The sequence below is a fragment of the Wasmannia auropunctata genome, unplaced genomic scaffold (genome assembly GCF_000956235.1).
Source record: "Wasmannia auropunctata unplaced genomic scaffold, wasmannia.A_1.0 LD336071.1, whole genome shotgun sequence".
NCBI classification, from domain to species: Eukaryota; Metazoa; Arthropoda; class Insecta; order Hymenoptera; family Formicidae; genus Wasmannia; species Wasmannia auropunctata.
Window position 1 is genome coordinate 1,443,634 of NW_012026819.1, and position 17,981 is coordinate 1,461,614.

The following is a 17,981-nucleotide window of genomic DNA, read 5'->3' on the forward strand; positions in this document are numbered from 1 at the left end:
CGTGTGCTCTTCCGATCTGTTGAAACACTCCGACGCGATCAGACGTGCTGATTCTATACATGTACATTCGAATAAAGTGAATTTAGTCTCGATGCTCCTCAAAATTGAAATACTTATTATCCGGACATCATCCTAGCACAAGATTAACGAATAGAGTACTCTGATCCCGCGCTACATATCCACACGCACATGCAATAGACTAAACTTTATTTAATTATCATGTATTATTTATTACGTGAAATTTGTTCTTCCACTATTGCGAGAAAACTATGACAGAAAACGTACTTAAGTTGCTCGGTACAGTAGAGGAATTAATTACAAAAGAGTAATTAGTAATTAAGCACACAAAGATATAAAGTAGGTAGATGTTCGCCTGCGGGCGAAACGAGAACGTAGAATGTCTTAGAAGTTCCATGTAAATAATGAGAGAATGAATTCGAATATGTCAAGACGCGATAATAATTACCACACTGCAACCATGCACCCGCAGGGTCCGACAAACACGGAGAGTATAGGAAGTAACTAGCCTGAAATAATTAAAATATCCTTGTGACAAAAAGTCTTTGAAGTTGGAAGCGGTAGACGTTTATTTTTGTGGAAGAGTATGATAGACCATCTCATTCCGTGGCTTGTTTCTGTTGCACTCGATCTTCATAAATATTTTAATGTAAAAAAAAAGTCTATTACTTCTTTGGTCATAATTGGAAAAATATATCTATACTACTATTAATGTATATAATGCGGTGGTATTAATCAATTAAGAAACCATGCATGTATCTTTTTAATGAAATGCAACCATATTAAATTTGTCGGAACAAATTGTGCGTCTGGCAATATATCATCCGAGATGATAAAAAGAAATTGATTAAATGTTAATTTCGTTTTTTCTCCTTTTCTTGATAATTATAGCGATGTAAAAAAGTTTTCTACGAAGACTATGCATATATATCTATGTATATATATGTATATATATATACATGCATATATATATATATATACATATATATGTGTATATATACATAGATATATATGCATAGTCTTCTCTGAGATAATAAGTACTACGATTTTATATATATATATATATTATATATATATATATATATGTATATATACATAGATATATATGCATAGTCTTCTCTGAGATAATAAGTACTACGATTATATATATATATATATATATATATATATATAAAATCGTAGTACTTATTATCTCACACGTTCACGAACGTGGTATATTTGGGTAATCTGCATTCTTTAATGTTAAAAAAAAACGTGTGCCGCAATAGATTGATCGCAAAATAATGATGTGGAGCATAACAGCCAATCAACTGGTATCGTCAAATAAATCATTATTGCCGTTCGTCGCAGTATTGGATAACTCGATATCGAGCCGCGAGCCCCAGTCTCGTAATCGGAGAAGCAGAGAACTACCAGATGACCTTTGGCCGTGATTGACGGGGACTTCTCCGCCGTATATCTTTGCACAAGGATTTGCTAGGCCGTGAGCGGCCGCGCCGGTAGCGTGCTATTTGCCGTGGCACTTGAATATTTGCTTAGAGCCTCGAGCGCCGGAGGAGAGCCCTCCAGGTATCCTTGGACTGCCGAACAATATTTACGTATAACACCGAGTTACGAATCGAGAGGAAAGAAAGTCGGTGGACGGAGGGATCGTGGCAGGGAAAAAAGAGGCGAGCGCGGGAGATAAAGGGGTAGAGAAAGAGGATCGTGAGAGAGGGCAATCCGCGCGGTGGAAACGGAGACGGAGACGAGTGGCGGATTGCGAGCCCCGGAGAGGCCGTAAGGACGAAATTAATAAGAGAAACGAAAACGTATGCTATGGAAATGAGAAAGGCGGGTGAGAGAGAGAGAGAGAGAGAGAGAGAGAGAGAGAGAGAGAGAGAGAGAGAAAGAGAGCCGTAGACGCACTGGTCGGACATTAGGATGCACTTGTGGCGATAGACGAAGAACTTGGCGCGCAAACCCGCCGGCCGCGGTAACCCACGTCGGCATGCATTAATCTGATGACTATGAATCCGAATGAATCATAATTAATATCTTCGCCCATTAGTCGTTAAGAGCATACCTGCGACCACGGGTAATGCGCACGTTTTTTCTCGCGTATCTTTAATTACTTGCGCTCTGCCGATGACGCATTACGAGATCGCCGTTTCCGGCCGCCCGGTTGGTGTGTCTCAAAAACGGACGTAACATCCGGTATTTATCGAAATCGCGATACGGTCGGCAGTACTTCTACCGCCCTCCGGAAACTGTTCGCCCGTCATGTGCAGAAATATTTGTGTCAAATTTGTTTTCCCATATTAAGATCAGTTTAATTCTTAAAGCCGGTTTCATCAAAATGTTAAGAATATTACGTTTGATGATACAAATTTAATGATAATCTTTCTATATTTCCCTTCAGATAAAAATGACAACGTTAACGAGTTTATCTTATTATTAACGGTTCTATTAGACACATGTATGAACAAGTATGATACAGATGGTCTCAAGATAATTGTAATTGTTTAAGTCGATGTAATCGATTAACTGTAAATATTCTTCGTTCGTGCACGAAATTGCCACGAACGCATGCAATGTTCATAAAATCCCTGATGCACGTCAATTTCGCGTAATATCAAAAGTCTCCCGCGAGAAAGTTGAGTTTTTAGCGCACTTCTGTCGCCCATAAATTCCTACGTACGCGCACCCCGACCAGGCAATTTTCACCAAGAACCAAGAAACGCGACGGGGCGTCACAGTCCGTTCCGTTCGCCAGGATTCCAAGCAGCTGCTGGACTTATGCGCTGTGAAATGCATAATGCGCCTCCGCGGCCGGAGCTATCTAGGATGTGTGAAACGAATTTCTGTCTTCGTATGGTCATTGAGGCCACGCGTGGATGCAACAAAGACGACAGACGACGTGGCAGGATATCGGCGCCATGTGAATGTCGAACGCGGCGCTCCGACGCAATTTTCGCTAATTAAGGATACTCTCCTGCCGATTAAACCACGCAACCTTGAACGAGATACGATCGAACGGACCTGTCGTTACAGGTATGCGCGCGGTATGATCGCGGTCGGAGGCCTGGGAATAATTTCTAGCTCTCTCTCGGAGAGCGAATCGGGGGAAGGTAGACACAAATATATTTTTTTCCACATACCGCGACGTGCATAAAGGGTGAGGGGCTGAATCCGTATCCATCAATATTTTCATTCACAACCTCCGTGACAGAAACGAGCTTTGCCAGCAGTCACGTACGAAAACACACGCGACGTGTTGAGGTGAAAAGTAGGTAACTCGAGGTAACTGATCGAGGACCGTGGAGAGACGGCGGGTTAAACGACGGCGATGGCAGGTGTCAAGCGGTCAGTTGATCACTGTCAAATAGATCGAAATAGTTTCGCTGCAGCTCGCCGCGGACGGTTATAGGCGGAATAAAAACAAAATTGCAGACGACAATCCTGAAAGGAGAGACCGATCGCGTTTTATGGCGCTTTAAAGAGAGGAGACATAACGAGAGAAATAGACAGACGAGCATTCAACATGATATTTCTATGAGGCAGGTTCAGTGCGGAAAAAAAAAGACGTATAACGACGAAGTCTGTTAATTCGAACGCGTTCCGCGTGCTTGTGTTTTATTAGTAGTTATTGATAATTGACTAAAACTGTTACGCTCATTACTATATTAATAGAACTCATTTCGAGATTGTTTCCATTGGAAACATATCCGATTAAAGTAGCGCGTGTTGAATGACAATACAAATGCAAATACCGGCGGTGAATGCGCTTTCTAACGAACCAGAGTAAAATCAATTTCATACAAATCTCAGATCTGTTTCTGCGGGAACTCTTGTGATGGATTTGATAAGGCATCGGGGGGGATTGCGCGCGATATTAATGAATATCAGAAGAAAAAGAGCACATAGCTGCAGGGGTAAAGGGGGGTAGACAGAAGGAAACAGAGAGAAAGAGCGAGAGAGGGAGAGATCTCGGAAGAAATCTAGCGAGTCCTCGACAGCGCGTTTCAAACATCTGCCGCCGTAGATATCTTTCCTCGCAGTCTCTCGCAGATTCATATACGTTCCGCGACGGCTATGCCGTGCTCGCGAAGCGAGATCGCGCACACAGACGTGAGATACGCGCCGTGTACGTGCACCGTACGTCCTGTGTGTGGTACATAAATCATAAGCGCCAGTAGCTGACGAGGAATGCGTAACGTAACGTTCGTTTACCGCACTCGTATGGATACCAAACCAATTTGAGACGTGGATTCGTCAGAATGAACGCTATGTCGGGCAGCCCCCGACGGCTGTCCGATAAATCACGCTTCGTGCATCTAATCGCGCGGGATTAACAGCCGTCGATCTTCGTACCACGCTTCGCGGGCCCCGCGTTTCCTTGTATAAACTTCCTCCGTAGTTTACCGCGTGCAAAAGTTGAGCGTTATTGGAATAAATATATTCAACATTGTGGATAAAGGATTAAATAAAATCGCCAATTAAAAGTCCGCAATCGCGTCTCTCTATATATACGCACTCAAAATTAATCCACCCGTCCGAGAACTCCGGTTCCTCGGTCGCAGCGCGGACGACGTCCGTTAACGATCTCCGTCACGGATTAATCCGCCACGAGCTATAACGAATCTCGAGTATTCCCGACGATGATTGAAAACTGGAAGTCGCGTTCCGGCGCGGCGGAAAGCTGTCGCACTTCGCCGCGTCGCGGACGGTAATCGCCGTCGTCTCTCCACGACAGGAAAGAGAAAGAGAAGGAGGAGAGGCTTAAACGCGGCGCACGCTTTTTTCCTATAACTCAATCACGGCCGTTACGTCGAACCAGGATGAGCCGTAAAGTCCGGCCATTAGAAACGTGCGGTGCGTCGCGCTGCACGACAAATCGCGCCGTGGAACAAAAGTCCCCGTCCTACATTTCGCCGCGCCGCGGCCTACACAGCCGGCAGATGCGCTGACAAGCGAGAATCGCCTTAAAGGCGTCGCGCTCGACAGATTGCACCGGCGACTGATTGATGCACCCGCGAACAACAATCCAGCAGGCCCGGCGCGCACAGCCAGCCACGGCAGCGCTTCCCTATTCATCTTCTTCTTGCGCCCAGGCGCATTAGCGACAATACCTATGTGCATTAAGGCGCCGGTGTGGGTACGTACCCCCGGCCCGCCGCCCGGCGCTGGCACTACCGCGCTTACGCCGCGCGCGATGCAGCCGTGCAGCCTCGCGCGTCTCTCCCATCTCCCCTTGCCCTCCCTCCGCGACTCGCCGAGCCGCGAGCGGGACGGGAAGAAATTTCGTGAAAGTACATACACGCGAAACGACTGTTCTCTCACAATTAGCGGACAAATCGTGATTCTCTTCGCGCGCATGTCGCCCGGGAGAGAAAGAGAGAGATTTTTATACTCTCGTACCGTATGAAATTCGCAGATGTTTTTCCTCGAAAGCGTAAAACGCGCGCCTCGAGAGAGGAATCGGAGATAATTCCGTGTTTCCTGTTATTACGCCGCGCTCCTTATCAAGTAGACATATAAGAAATATGCTAACAAGACGTTCATTATTTACCTGTGTAACGTACGATTTAATGTGTTAATCTGTACATTTTATTTCACGTGCTTATGAATATGACTTTACCCCGGCGGAAGGATATTGATGGTACAAAAAAAAAAAAAAAAATAGTACAACTGCACTTTCCATGCAAAAGTATTTATCGTATCGTTCCAACGAATTAAACCTCATAACTTATACTCTTTTTGGTGGCTACCTATAAACGTGCTGCGTTTTTTAATCATAAATTTCGCCCGTCATAATTTCCGCATTGATTGACATGCGATCACGATTGACGCATACCCTTACAAGGGGAAAAGGATACTTTTGACACGTAGTACCCGCTGTTATTAATATCCTTTACCGATCTTACGTGCAGCCAACACCTACGCGATCAGCGGGGGTTCGTGTCTCCTTGGAATCCAGGTGTCTACCTGGTTGACATCTGACAGGCACGACAGGCTACGGGATTCCTCTTGCGTGACATTCGATCGATGGATGCTCGATTCTATGATAATAGGATGTACCAGATAAGATAATTGCTATGAGGGTCGACGACCGCGTAGAATTTCGTGGATTTGGTTTCAAACGCGAACAAAACTTGTCGAGAGTTCAACGAAAGAGAGAGAAAGAGAGAGAGAGAAAGATAGCGATATTAATTATATCTACATAGTTAAAAATTTTTGAAGTTATTAAGTTTAAAATTTTTAAATTTTAATAATCCTCGAATATTAAAAATAACGGATGTCTCATTTCGGTTATAAAATTTTATCTTTGCAGTATAGCATGAGATGTATATATTCTTTGACAGATTTTAAATGTCCAAATAATCAGTTACTATTCATTGTGATACGCATTAAAGTCATTTTTTTTTATATGAATACTGTAATTAGAAAAATGAAATTTATTCGTTTCAGGGTCGCATGCCATTCATGCGAGCGATGAGTATGGAACAGCGGTGGCAAGATCTCGCATCTCTTTTATCCCTTCCGGGAGCACCGGATCACTTCGCACATCCAGCGCATCCTGGATATCCAGGACACGGTATAAGTCACAGTCATTACGAGGCGCAACGTAACGTATTGCTCCATAATCCTACCTTAGCGCCTCCGGTCGGGGACCTCAATTCAACAGGACCTTACCACAATGTGGGTGAGTGTTGCCCAAAGTTGTACGGAAGTTCTTTGTTCCTATATTTTATATTAAGTCATATATTATTATCTCTTTCTCTGTGACACAACGAAATTTCGCAACGTGAATTTATATCGTTGAGATAAGTGAAGCTAACATGCGATGCATACATCAGAGGTGTACGAAATCTAATCTCTAGTCAAAATATTTTCTGTACTTGTGGCAAGTCTAATACGTAAGTTGTACAATTTCCAAAGCATAATTCACAATCTATGTCTCTCTCATTCACGTACTCGTACAAAACTCCAGCCGATGTCATCAATTTTTACGAAAAAGAAGATGGAGGAATGCAGTAATTTAAAAGTATCATCTAAGAGATTTCATTGTCTGAACTAAGCTGCTCACTGTTACAGGTGGGTCGTCGAATTTGGGTTCAGCTGTGGCAACATCGATGAATTTGACAAACAGTAGTGAGCCAATGGGTGCAGAGAGCGGCGCGAGTTACAAGTCTGAACCTACCGATATGATGTATTATCATACCCCGACGACAGATTCCATCAACCAGACCACCGACGGATTTCTTTCGTCTCTACTCAATGATGAGGATTTGCACCTAATGGACATGGCCATGAACGACGGTAAGTATTATCATCGCTATATACTTTTATCATTGTTACATCAGAGCGTACATTCTTCCAATACCAAAATCTTACCGCTTTATTAATGTATTCATAACTAATTAACGAAATTTAAATATACAGAAATATAGATATTTAAAAAAATGTAATATAATATAGAAAATATATTAATTTCTTTGAGAATTTTTATAAAATTTTTTGGGAACATTAATGAATTTTAATTACAAGAAACTGTATAGAAAACAGAAAATTGAAAAATTGACTATTTTTAAAGATAAAAAGCCTCTTAAAACATCTTCTATGTATGTCAAAATATATTTTTATTGGTTGGATATAAAATATAATTGGTAAATTGGTTTGTGACTTGTGTACGTAAGTAAAAATTAATGAATTAAATTGCTATTCAAAAATGGAAACTAAATTATAGTATTTTCCTAATGCAACTTTCGATAGAACCTATTACTTTATTTTCTTTATTCTTTTCATTTTATTAAATTATAATTATTAATAATAAGAATGTACTAATTTCTCTATCAATATATCCAGAATCTATTAAAGCAATTTATTATTAGAATTCATCTAAAAAAGTATTACAACCAAAAAAAATTTCATTATAAAAGTATAAAACTTTATTATACATTATACTTATTATAACATAACGCAAAAATATAACGCATCAAGGAACTAAATACAATTTTCGTAACAAACTATAATTACGAAATATAAATCATTCTTTAACCTTTCGATGATCGTACGGGGTGTAGAATATATACTTCATATTTAGAATAATTTCATGTTACTAGTTTTTGGCATGTTTGTTTTAATAAAAATGCATTTTTTCACAGAATTTTTAGCAAATTTTTTAAAATTTTTTAGATAAAAAATTAATATTAAAGTGAAGTGTATGTGATAACGAAAAAAAATCAATAGTTATTCATTATAAATTACATTTTTTATATGAAGTTATATTCTACGCGATCGTCCATGTCTTGAATTTAATATCACTAGTAAAGAATTAATCAATGGTATGTTTGTAGTGTCATATCATGTTAAGACGAACTTATCTTTAAAAAAAAAAAGAAAAAAAAAAGAAAATATACCATAATTATTATAAAAAGAAGATATACCATAATTATTACATCACTATCAAAAATTATAATTTTTGTTCAATATATGGTTTAAACAAACAATACAAGTGTATGTGTAAGCATGTATGTATGTGCGTGTATGTAATCTATAAAATCATGTAATTTAACTTAATCATTGAAAATAACTTAACTCTATACTCAAAAGTTTGAGGTAGTAATATAAATCCAAATGCATATAGCATTTTTTTCTCACTATTAGGAACTTGGTAACTAATGCACATCATAATAAAAAATTAAAAAGAAACAAAAAAACAATTATTGTCATACCGCTCATACACTTCTTCCTAATTAAAGCCTATAGAACTTTGGAATTTTTTAACAAAAACAAAGTAGTACTTCATACATTATATAAAATATGAAGATCTACCACTCTGATCTACCACACTTCTTCTGGTTCTGCTGACACAGGAGGTGCATAATCAGATGCCTCATCACCATACGCATTGTTGTTCTGCACAGAAAAACACAATTTATAAATATTATATACCTGTTATAAAAGCTCTGATTTGCTCAAAGAATTCATCTCGATTCATAACGTAGAATTCTCACTGTTCATCGACAACATAATACGATTTTAACAGAAATGAATTTTAATATTCGATCAAAAATGTAATTATCATGTTATACTTACGCCTCTAATATCTTCCCCGCCGAATCTTCTCCCCTTTCCTGGTACAAAGCTTCTTCCGCCACCGCCACCAGATTCTAACCAGTCAGGTACCGGTTGACTAGCTTGTTTCAAGATCTTGACCAAGTCCTCAGTGAGAGCTATATCAGAACTTGAATCAAAAAATGAAGTCGCTTTGCCGCGATTTCCAACCCGACCAGTTCGTCCGATTCTATGAACATATTCATCAATAGTCTTTGGCATATCGAAGTTAATTACGTGCGAGACATTTTTAATATCCAAGCCTCGCGCGGCAACCGCCGTTGCCACTAGAATTAACATTTTTCCTCGTTTGAAGTCATATAGAGCTTCTTCTCGTTCCCTCTGCAATCTGTCGCCATGTATACTGGTCGTTGGAAAATTGCTTTCCGACAAGAAGGCCGCGATGAAGTCCGTGTGTCTCTTCTGCTCGACAAATACTAAAGTACCTTCTAAATTTCCTAGTTGATTTTGTTTCTCTACCAACTCTTTCAACAACTTTCGCTTGTCGGACTGACCAGACGCTTGATAAAAGTTCTGTTCTACGTCAGCGCAAGCACCGCCGACGATTCCAACTGCGAGGAACAAATAATTTTGCAAAAATCGACTTGCAAGTTCTTGTATTTCATTTGGGAATGTAGCGGAGAACATGAGCGTCTGCCTCTCCTCTGCAGCTACCATCGTTTCATGATCTATAATCTTTTCAATATCTGGCAGGAAACCCATATCGAGCATTCTATCGGCTTCATCCAGTACAAGAAAGCGCAAGGAGGAAAGTCTAATCTTGCCTCGTCCCATAAAATCTAACAGTCTACCTGGAGTTGCGACTAGAATATGGCAACCGTTGAGCACCTTATTCGATTGATGCATTACCGATGTTCCTCCGTAGGCAAGCTCGGCCCGTATGATAGAGCTCAAAGAGAATTTCTTGACTTGCTGATGGATCTGCGAGGTAAGCTCGCGTGTAGGCGATACAATGATCACCTGTGGTTCGCAGTAAGTGGACGTTTTAACCAAATCTCGTGGATTTTCCAACAGAGTATTAAGAATAGGTACCACGAACGCCGCAGTTTTACCCGAACCCGTTTGCGCGCAAGCCATTAAGTCACGGCCGCTCATTATAATCGGAATGGCGTACTTCTGGACGGGAGTAGGTTTCGTGTAGCCCGACTTCCTGATATTGTCCAACAGGATACTTCTCAGGCCGGATTTATCAAAGGACTGTATCGGACGCGGTGCATTCTCACCGGTCACTTTTACTTCAATATCATCGTACTTATCGAAGTTTATCCCCATTGACACATCGTTCCCGAATAAGGAACCTTCATCGTCAGGTTGTTCCGGCGGGATATAAATCTCTCTTTTCTTCGGCTCATCGCCTTCCTTAGAGTCATCGTTTCTTCTGCGTCCCTTGTCTTCAGAATCGTTGTAACCATCGTTATCATCGCTATTGTTTCTACCGTAACCACCGCGTCTTCCACCTCTATTATCATCATCACTCCTGTTTCTGTCGTAACCGCCATCTCTTCCGCCTCGTCCGCCTCTTCCACCTCTGCCTCCTCTACCACCTCTTTCACCTCTTTCACCTCTGTTATCATCTCTGTCTCTTCTGGGCCTTCTATCGCTTTGATAACCTCCATCGTAACCATTATCCTCAGTTTCGCCATCATTATCATCTCTATTTTGGCTATCATTATTTCTATCCCTATTGCCCTGCCACCTACGATCATTGTCACCTCTGTTTCCATAACGCCTATCATTGGTTTGTCTTCCTCCAAATTTATTATCGCCGTTATGTCTAGTATTTTCATCGTAGGTACTATCAAATCCTCCTATATTTGTGTCATCGTTGTTGTTGAATACTGCGCCACGTCCCTTACCCCGGCAGGGGGCACGCCCTTCTTCAAACTATTAAAACAATTAACGATTATTTTATTATTACTTATTTTTATATATTTTTTAAAATTAATTATGTAAATGACATATCCTTACGGAAGACATGTTTACTGGCGCTGGTTGAGAAAAATCTAACGTATCGTCAATTGCCCACTGATCTTCCATAATTTTTATCTGTAATTAAGATTTTGCAGTTATATATACATGTAACATGTAAATACCCAAAATAAAAAAATATACATTTAATATAATTAAATTGAAAATTTTTGTTCAATAATATAAATTATACTATTAACAAATTAATATCCAAGATTACAAGATGACAAAAGTAATTAAACCAAATAATAAACTTTTAATTAAATGATTTAAACTATTTAAATGTATAAAGATTGATAAACTAGTAAATAAATTGAAAAGATAATTGATATGTTGAGCTAAACTAATTAAAAAAGTTTTCTTCACAGAATAATATTCATAATTCAAATTTGTATTTAAGATTCTGTTAAAATTGTATCCAACCAATAGAAAAATTAACTTTACAATTACATATGACGAAATTTCCTACGTAAAATTTCTAAATAACCGTTTAACCAAAGATACAATTTAGTCTTCTAAATCACCTTGGCAATAAATGATATTACATTGTATTGATGCTTGAGAAACCCTGCTTTTGTTTTTTGTATACATTAGTTTTTGCTTGGAAATATACAGCAAACAAGAACGAGGAAAAATGTGATTAGCTAGAAGCTAAGCTCAGGAAATGAGAATACAAATCACACCAATTCTTATTTTATATATCAAGTCTCAAATATACACATAATAACACGGTTGCCATAGAATTATTTGAAGGACTTTCGATGGACGCCCGTTTTTTCAACAATTATTCTATTGTAAACATTACGATACAAAAATAAGAAGACAGTCAATACAAAAAAAAAGTTGATTTTTCATGGAAACAATTTCGGGACATCTAAAAACCCAAATCATGGGAATATAAAGTGATCTGATGTTTTTTTTATATAATTTAATTGAGAACACATATGCCTTGTATTGTTAATATAGAACATATGTGTACATATTTGAGACTTGATATATAAAATAAAAACTGGTGTGAATTGTATTCTCATTTCCTGAGCTTCTAGTTGATCGCAATTTTCCTCGTTCCATTCTCGTTTCTTTGCCGCACATTTCTAAGCAGAAACTGATTCACGCAAAAAAAAAAAAAACAAGCAGTGTTTTCTCAAGCATCGATACAGCGTAATAACATTTATTGCCAAGGTGATTTAGAAGACTGAATTTCGCGAGCAGAAAAAAGGCGGGCTTATACCAGTCCATACCAGTCCTCTCTCAGGCAAAGGCCACGTTGCGATTATATTACGGCGGGCAAACGTGTGTGCTTTGTATTCGGATATCGTATTCTACTTTACACAGGAAACCAGATTCGATTAGCGGAAGACAACACGTATCACCGTTGGCGAGTGATATCTCGCGTTTAGCGCATAATTACGGGGGGGTCTACATCACGTGGCGGACGATCGATAATAAAGTGCTGCCGGGCCGACATGGCCGCGATAAGATGCGTCGCTGCTTTCCCGCTCTAAGCTCACGTACCTTGTGGCCACTTATTCGTACTCGGTTCCCTCGTGTCGTATCTCGGCTACCGAAATATCCAGACCAGAGTAATCGACGAAACCGGCGTCGGGATAATCGTAATTCTATACCCGAGACAACCGGACGATCCGCAACGTAACGAACTCGAGCGAAGTGTGAACTGCGACTACCGCGAGATGCGTATCTGTCCAGTCCGCTCGGTCGGCTCGTTCTCGTCTGCTCGCTGCTGTGCGCCGCTAACGCCGCTTCTCGACGAATCAGCTACGTCGATGCCTGGCGCGCGCATGCGCGTCGCTCAGCACGTCCCTTCCCTCCCGTATCTTTTCTCGGACCTTTCTGGACCATTCCGTTCTTTTGTTTGTCAATACCGGCGAACCGTCGTACTTCAGGGACTTTACGATCGAAATTCGAGAGAGGAGAGCCATTGAGTCGAGCTTCGAAAAACAAGATCCGAAATACGGTAAAAATCCGTTATCTGTCAAGCGAGTCATAAATTCGTAAATCTTCCAGAGGAAACCTAATCTGCGTAGGATCTTCAGAAAATTCCGTACAAAAAAAAAACTACAAACACTTGGTAGTCTTCAAGCAATTAAAAAAGCTAGATTATCGGACACTCAAAACAATCATTACATTCATGTAGGATTAATTTATAAATATCGTCTTCAATCTTTTAATAAAATTGTTATCTGTAGATTATAGACGGATACTATTCTATATATATATATATATATATATATATATATGTGTATATACACATATATTTTATAAATTATATCGCTGTTCCTAAGGCACGTACATAAAGCAAAAATACGTTTCCGTTATATAATTGAAACCTCGATTATTTATTGCAAAATCTTTCGATCTGTTACTGAGATGAAATAATCCAAGACATCAGATATAAAGTCATAGCATATGTATGTTTCTTGATTAGATACAATCTATTTTTCAATAAAAACGCTTAAAGTGTTATTTCAATAATTTATATGAGATCTACTGAAACTGCTATTAGACAATAAATAAATATTGGAGTCGATAAATGAATTTTTTCATATTTAATTCAATGAAATTTATTTATATTCGAGTTGATTCTAAATTCCATGAGATTGAGATTTTATTCATCGAGATTTTATTATTTTACTTTTCGTACGAAGAATTAAAACATCATTGGATAATCGAATCGACATTTTAAAAATTAATCTTTTACTTACTATTTTCGTTATTGAGCTACTTTAGATAGCTATGCATCGATACTATCTCACCTGCTTATATGCAAATGGGAAAAATTTATTCTATTTAGAAACATTTATAATATGTTTACCAAAACAAACAAAATAATTAAATAAAATTAGAAATATTAAAATTTATTGCTTTGCTAATTGTACGAAACGCTATTGATTTGTAACAGCGATATTATAAAGCTCGTATTTAACGCCATAAATATAGTTTTTTGTTTAACTTGTCGAGGTTACTTTTTAAAATAAAATTAAGTACTTTTTTTTATTCGATTCGTTATATAAACTTTTTGACTGTTTTTAAACACTGTATCTATATAGAAACTATATCATCTATATAGAGACATGTAACAAGCAGGTTACTTGGGTTGTTACCTCTCCAGTTTTTGCCCGGAGACTCCCAAGAATTTTCCCAACGAAGTCTCTTAAAATAGAAATGTTAATAGTACGGTCAAAATTTTTTATCTTTTTTTTTAGAAAGCACTGAAAAATCGATAGAACAGTAATCAATAGAACAGATGTTCAGCAGAGTACTGCTTTGAAAATGACAACCGTGGTAACAAGATGGATTAAGATTAGAAAATAACAGATTGATTTATTTCAATTTTTGCTCACTTTCTCAAATTAATAATTCCAAAAGCTGAATATTGAATTTTCGTCTTCGATATCGCCTACAAAGTTTTGTCTGTAATAATTTCGAGTTAGATGTATGTAGACTTGTAAAAATGTACCCCAACTTTTTCGAAAGTGAAATTGTGAAAGGTAATAGCATCTGGTTGTCATTTCAGCATTCAGTATTGTAAAATACACGAAACTGTGTGGCACTGTACAATAGAAAGGAAGAAAAAGTAACATAAAGCAGAACGTGTTTTCATCGCTAAGAGATTGTGTTGTGACGCGATGGTCGAGAGATATAATATTACTTTAGTCTTCATACATATGGTTTACATAATGCGCGGGAACACACGATTTTCTGAATTCCTCAGTATAGAGAAAAACAGACAGAGAAAAGAAAGGAGGGGTGGAAGGGAGAGACGGCAAAAGAATAAAACATAAAGGAATCTGATCTCTCTGAAAATATTTTTCCAACATAATACATCAATAACATTAATGTTATTGCTATTTTTTATTCTACATATAATTATTTATTATACTAATTATTAATAACCATTTTATAAATTTCTTTCTAATTCTTTTTTTAAGTTTATCCGTTTATGCTTATGTTTATATGTTTACGCAAAATATTAATCTATTATACGTTACGTACTTGGAAACGTATTAATGTGGCGATATCTGTATTATATAATTGACTGTGTTATTTTAACGTGCGTACGGCATCGCGAATATTTTTGTCATGATTGTTTTAACTTCGCGCTGAGGTATAAAAGGTTCCCTATCGCACACACGTAACTGACACTAATCTGTAAACGCTGAGTCACTACATACATATCGCGCCGAGTTTCGTGTTATTCTCAAAGCACCTTTGTTCATGACACGAATATAAACGCGATAAAAGATCAAATCGGCAATATGGAAAACTGTCTGTATTTCGCATTTACGCATTTAACGCGTTTCTAAATTTCAAATATGTAATACAAATTTAGAGTTCACTTGTTATCTCCATAATATATGCTAAATTTATTATTGACATGTCTATACAAAATTCATTGTGTGAATAATTTATAATTATTACAACTATTTAATTATTTTTTCTTTTTTGTTTTTTTTTAATTTAATATATTATAAGAGGCTTAATTTTTTTTCTTTGTTCATTAAATTATTTCCTTAATATATTTTAACGAATTTTTGTTTTTGTCTTGTCAGTTGATTTTAACTCGTATCTTTTACGAAAAACGAGTGGACACATATTTTAATTAATATCTGAAAACTTTGTGGTGAGAATTTAAATGATGGTATCGTTATATATACCTAAAGTATATAATAAATACACAGTAGAATATTTTCTTTATATTGAACACACTGGCGTATGTTAAATTTAATGTTGCATGTGTTAATAATGATGCAATTACTGTGACACCGATTTCTTGCATTTCCATACAATGGCAGTCAAACTTGTAAGAGGCGCTTCATCATTTTTCCTTCCTGTAGCAATGCCCTCATGTCAGTGAAATCCGTGAACTGTTATCCTTAAACGACCGCTACTTGTCATTACACCGACCCTCTGTATTTAATAATTATCTCACACGTGATTCGCTTCAATCGGTTTGCGCATCTCCTGACCTTTCCTGCTCGAAGTCAATTTTACAGATTTATTTATCGTCAATAGATCGCAAATATCAACAATGTTATTGGCAATCGTCATTTGAGCTTTTGATAATCGTATATCGATGAAAGCGCTAACATCCTTCGACGCGGATAGCGAAATGAAAAAAAGTGGGTAATCGTGAGCTGCATCGTCGGGTACGAACGAACTGCGATATTCCTCGCTCGTACTCCGGTGTTATCAGAGTTACGCCGTCATTCGCGACGAGGATGCATACATAAGCGTGTGTGCGGGTGATACGCACAGCCGCCCAACGCACGCGTGAGATACCTAAGTGTAGGTGTCTCGACGCAAGTAAAGGAAAGAGGAAGAAGAGAAACGTATCGTCGGCCGTGCGGAGCGATAGGGGCCCAGTTTCCAGTAACGTGCCGTCGCCCGAAGTTTCGCGACGCGCGCGCGACATCGCCGTCCGGGAAACGTGGTGTCCGATTATAATTATTATCGTCGTCGTCGTCGTCGCCGCCGCCGCGCGCGTCGTCCTCGCGGTATAGGAACGTTCGAATGTGGTAGAGTGGTGCGACACGTGACTCCGTCTCGCGCGTTCCGGCTATAACACTCCACACCCGGTATATTTTCAACAAATTGAGGACAAAGAATTACAAAATATTTTCATTTCTAATTTTTTTTTCTTTGTGATCTGATTTTTTTTATCGCGCGATCGTTTGTCAACGCACTGTTCTGTACCGCGTACGAAAACAGGATGTATGCGATAAAAGCTTTACTCGATGCTGGCTAAACACAATGGAGACACACATTCTGATCCCGAGCGTCTCTTATATCTTGCAGCGAGCGCGGCTCGCACGTAAAGCGCTCTCGAAGACACGCTACATCCGGCGATTTCCCGCACGCGTTTTCGCGTAAAAAAAAGGTCACGCATTGCGAAAACCGAGATCTCCCGGGGGTCAAGCGATACGGATACGCGAGAATCGTGGAATTTCCAATCAGCGGTGCATAGCACGCAGCTCGTTTGAAACCGTTGCGCGCCGACAAACACGCGTTTATTGGATACTCGAGCCACTTGGAATTCGGATCGCGCGGTGGTGCGAACGTTTCGCGTTCGTTTGAAAAACGTGTGACGATCATGACGGATAATGCGGAATACGACGGGCGAATACGGCGTATGCACAAAGTATGATTTTCATTTGCCGTGATTTATCGCTATTCTAAACGCCTCCAACGTTCCGTGCGTCTCCGCAACCCGGATCGTGCGCAGTATAAACCACGTGACCGCTTCGACTGTGGATGCAATAAATTTTACGGCCTTCAACTGCACGTTTTTCTTGGAATATTTGCGCGAATGAGCAATAGAGCGTATCGAAAATAAGATTGACATGCCGTTTATATAACAGAGGAAATCGCGATACGATTCCGAAATGTGAGCCCGGAAATGCGCGATCCATTCCTTCCCGTATACATACAATTAAATTGCTCCCTTTTCGACGAGGGAAGACCTTTGATTTTCAGTATGCTCGACCATGTTTCAATCGCTCGTGACTCAAAGATCGTTTTAACATCGTGTAGATTAATTCGCTATGTTTTGAACTTTGAAAGAAAACACGGGATTTTTAGTACACCTTATATACTATGACTAATCGCGACAGTCACACGGATTTACGATCACACGGGCCGCATTTGCGCACCTCTCTATGACGCTCGACGGACGAACGACGGGATCTTTTCGGCACGATGACGAAAGCGGTGCGACAGAACAATTTCACGTGCCATTTGCGGTATTTGCGGACAGTATTAGCATCCCGTGCGAACGCCGCGTCTTCGAAAAGTAATGCAACTATTCGCTTTCTTTATACCGTTGTAGGGGTGAACAGTTTGTGAACGTTCGATTA

At 39.1% G+C, this 17,981-nt stretch overlaps 2 protein-coding genes across 5 annotated transcripts in view; one reads left to right on the forward strand and one right to left on the reverse strand.

Moving 5' to 3' along the window:
• Positions 1-17,981, forward strand: part of LOC105449901 (segmentation protein cap'n'collar) — a 99,726-nt gene that overhangs the window by 65,210 nt on the left and 16,535 nt on the right. For all 4 annotated transcript variants that reach the window (XM_011689356.1, XM_011689357.1, XM_011689359.1 and 1 more), the window contains exons 6-7: positions 6,469-6,703; positions 7,096-7,320. In XM_011689356.1, coding sequence (XP_011687658.1) covers positions 6,469-6,703; positions 7,096-7,320 — 460 coding nt within the window. The remainder of the gene's footprint in view (positions 1-6,468; positions 6,704-7,095; positions 7,321-17,981) is intronic.
• On the reverse strand, positions 8,453-13,058 carry LOC105449900 (ATP-dependent RNA helicase vasa). Its single transcript, XM_011689355.1, has 4 exons — positions 12,622-13,058; positions 11,107-11,184; positions 9,100-11,022; positions 8,453-8,919 (listed from the first exon to the last, which is right to left on the reverse strand). The coding sequence occupies exons 2-4, from the start codon at positions 11,173-11,175 to the stop codon at positions 8,845-8,847; spliced, it is 2,067 nt and encodes a 688-aa protein (XP_011687657.1). The 5' UTR covers positions 11,176-11,184; positions 12,622-13,058; the 3' UTR covers positions 8,453-8,844.

Excerpts from the sequence above, each read along its gene's own strand:
- LOC105449900 (XM_011689355.1), bottom strand. The coding sequence starts at position 11,175 with ATGGAAGATCAGTGGGCAATTGACGATACGTTAGATTTTTCTCAACCA. Across the intron at positions 11,023-11,106 it reads CGCCAGTAAACATGTCTTCC|TTTGAAGAAGGGCGTGCCCC; the intron begins GTAAGGATATGT and ends TTGTTTTAATAG. Across the intron at positions 8,920-9,099 it reads GCGGGGAAGATATTAGAGGC|AACAACAATGCGTATGGTGA; the intron begins GTAAGTATAACA and ends TTTTCTGTGCAG.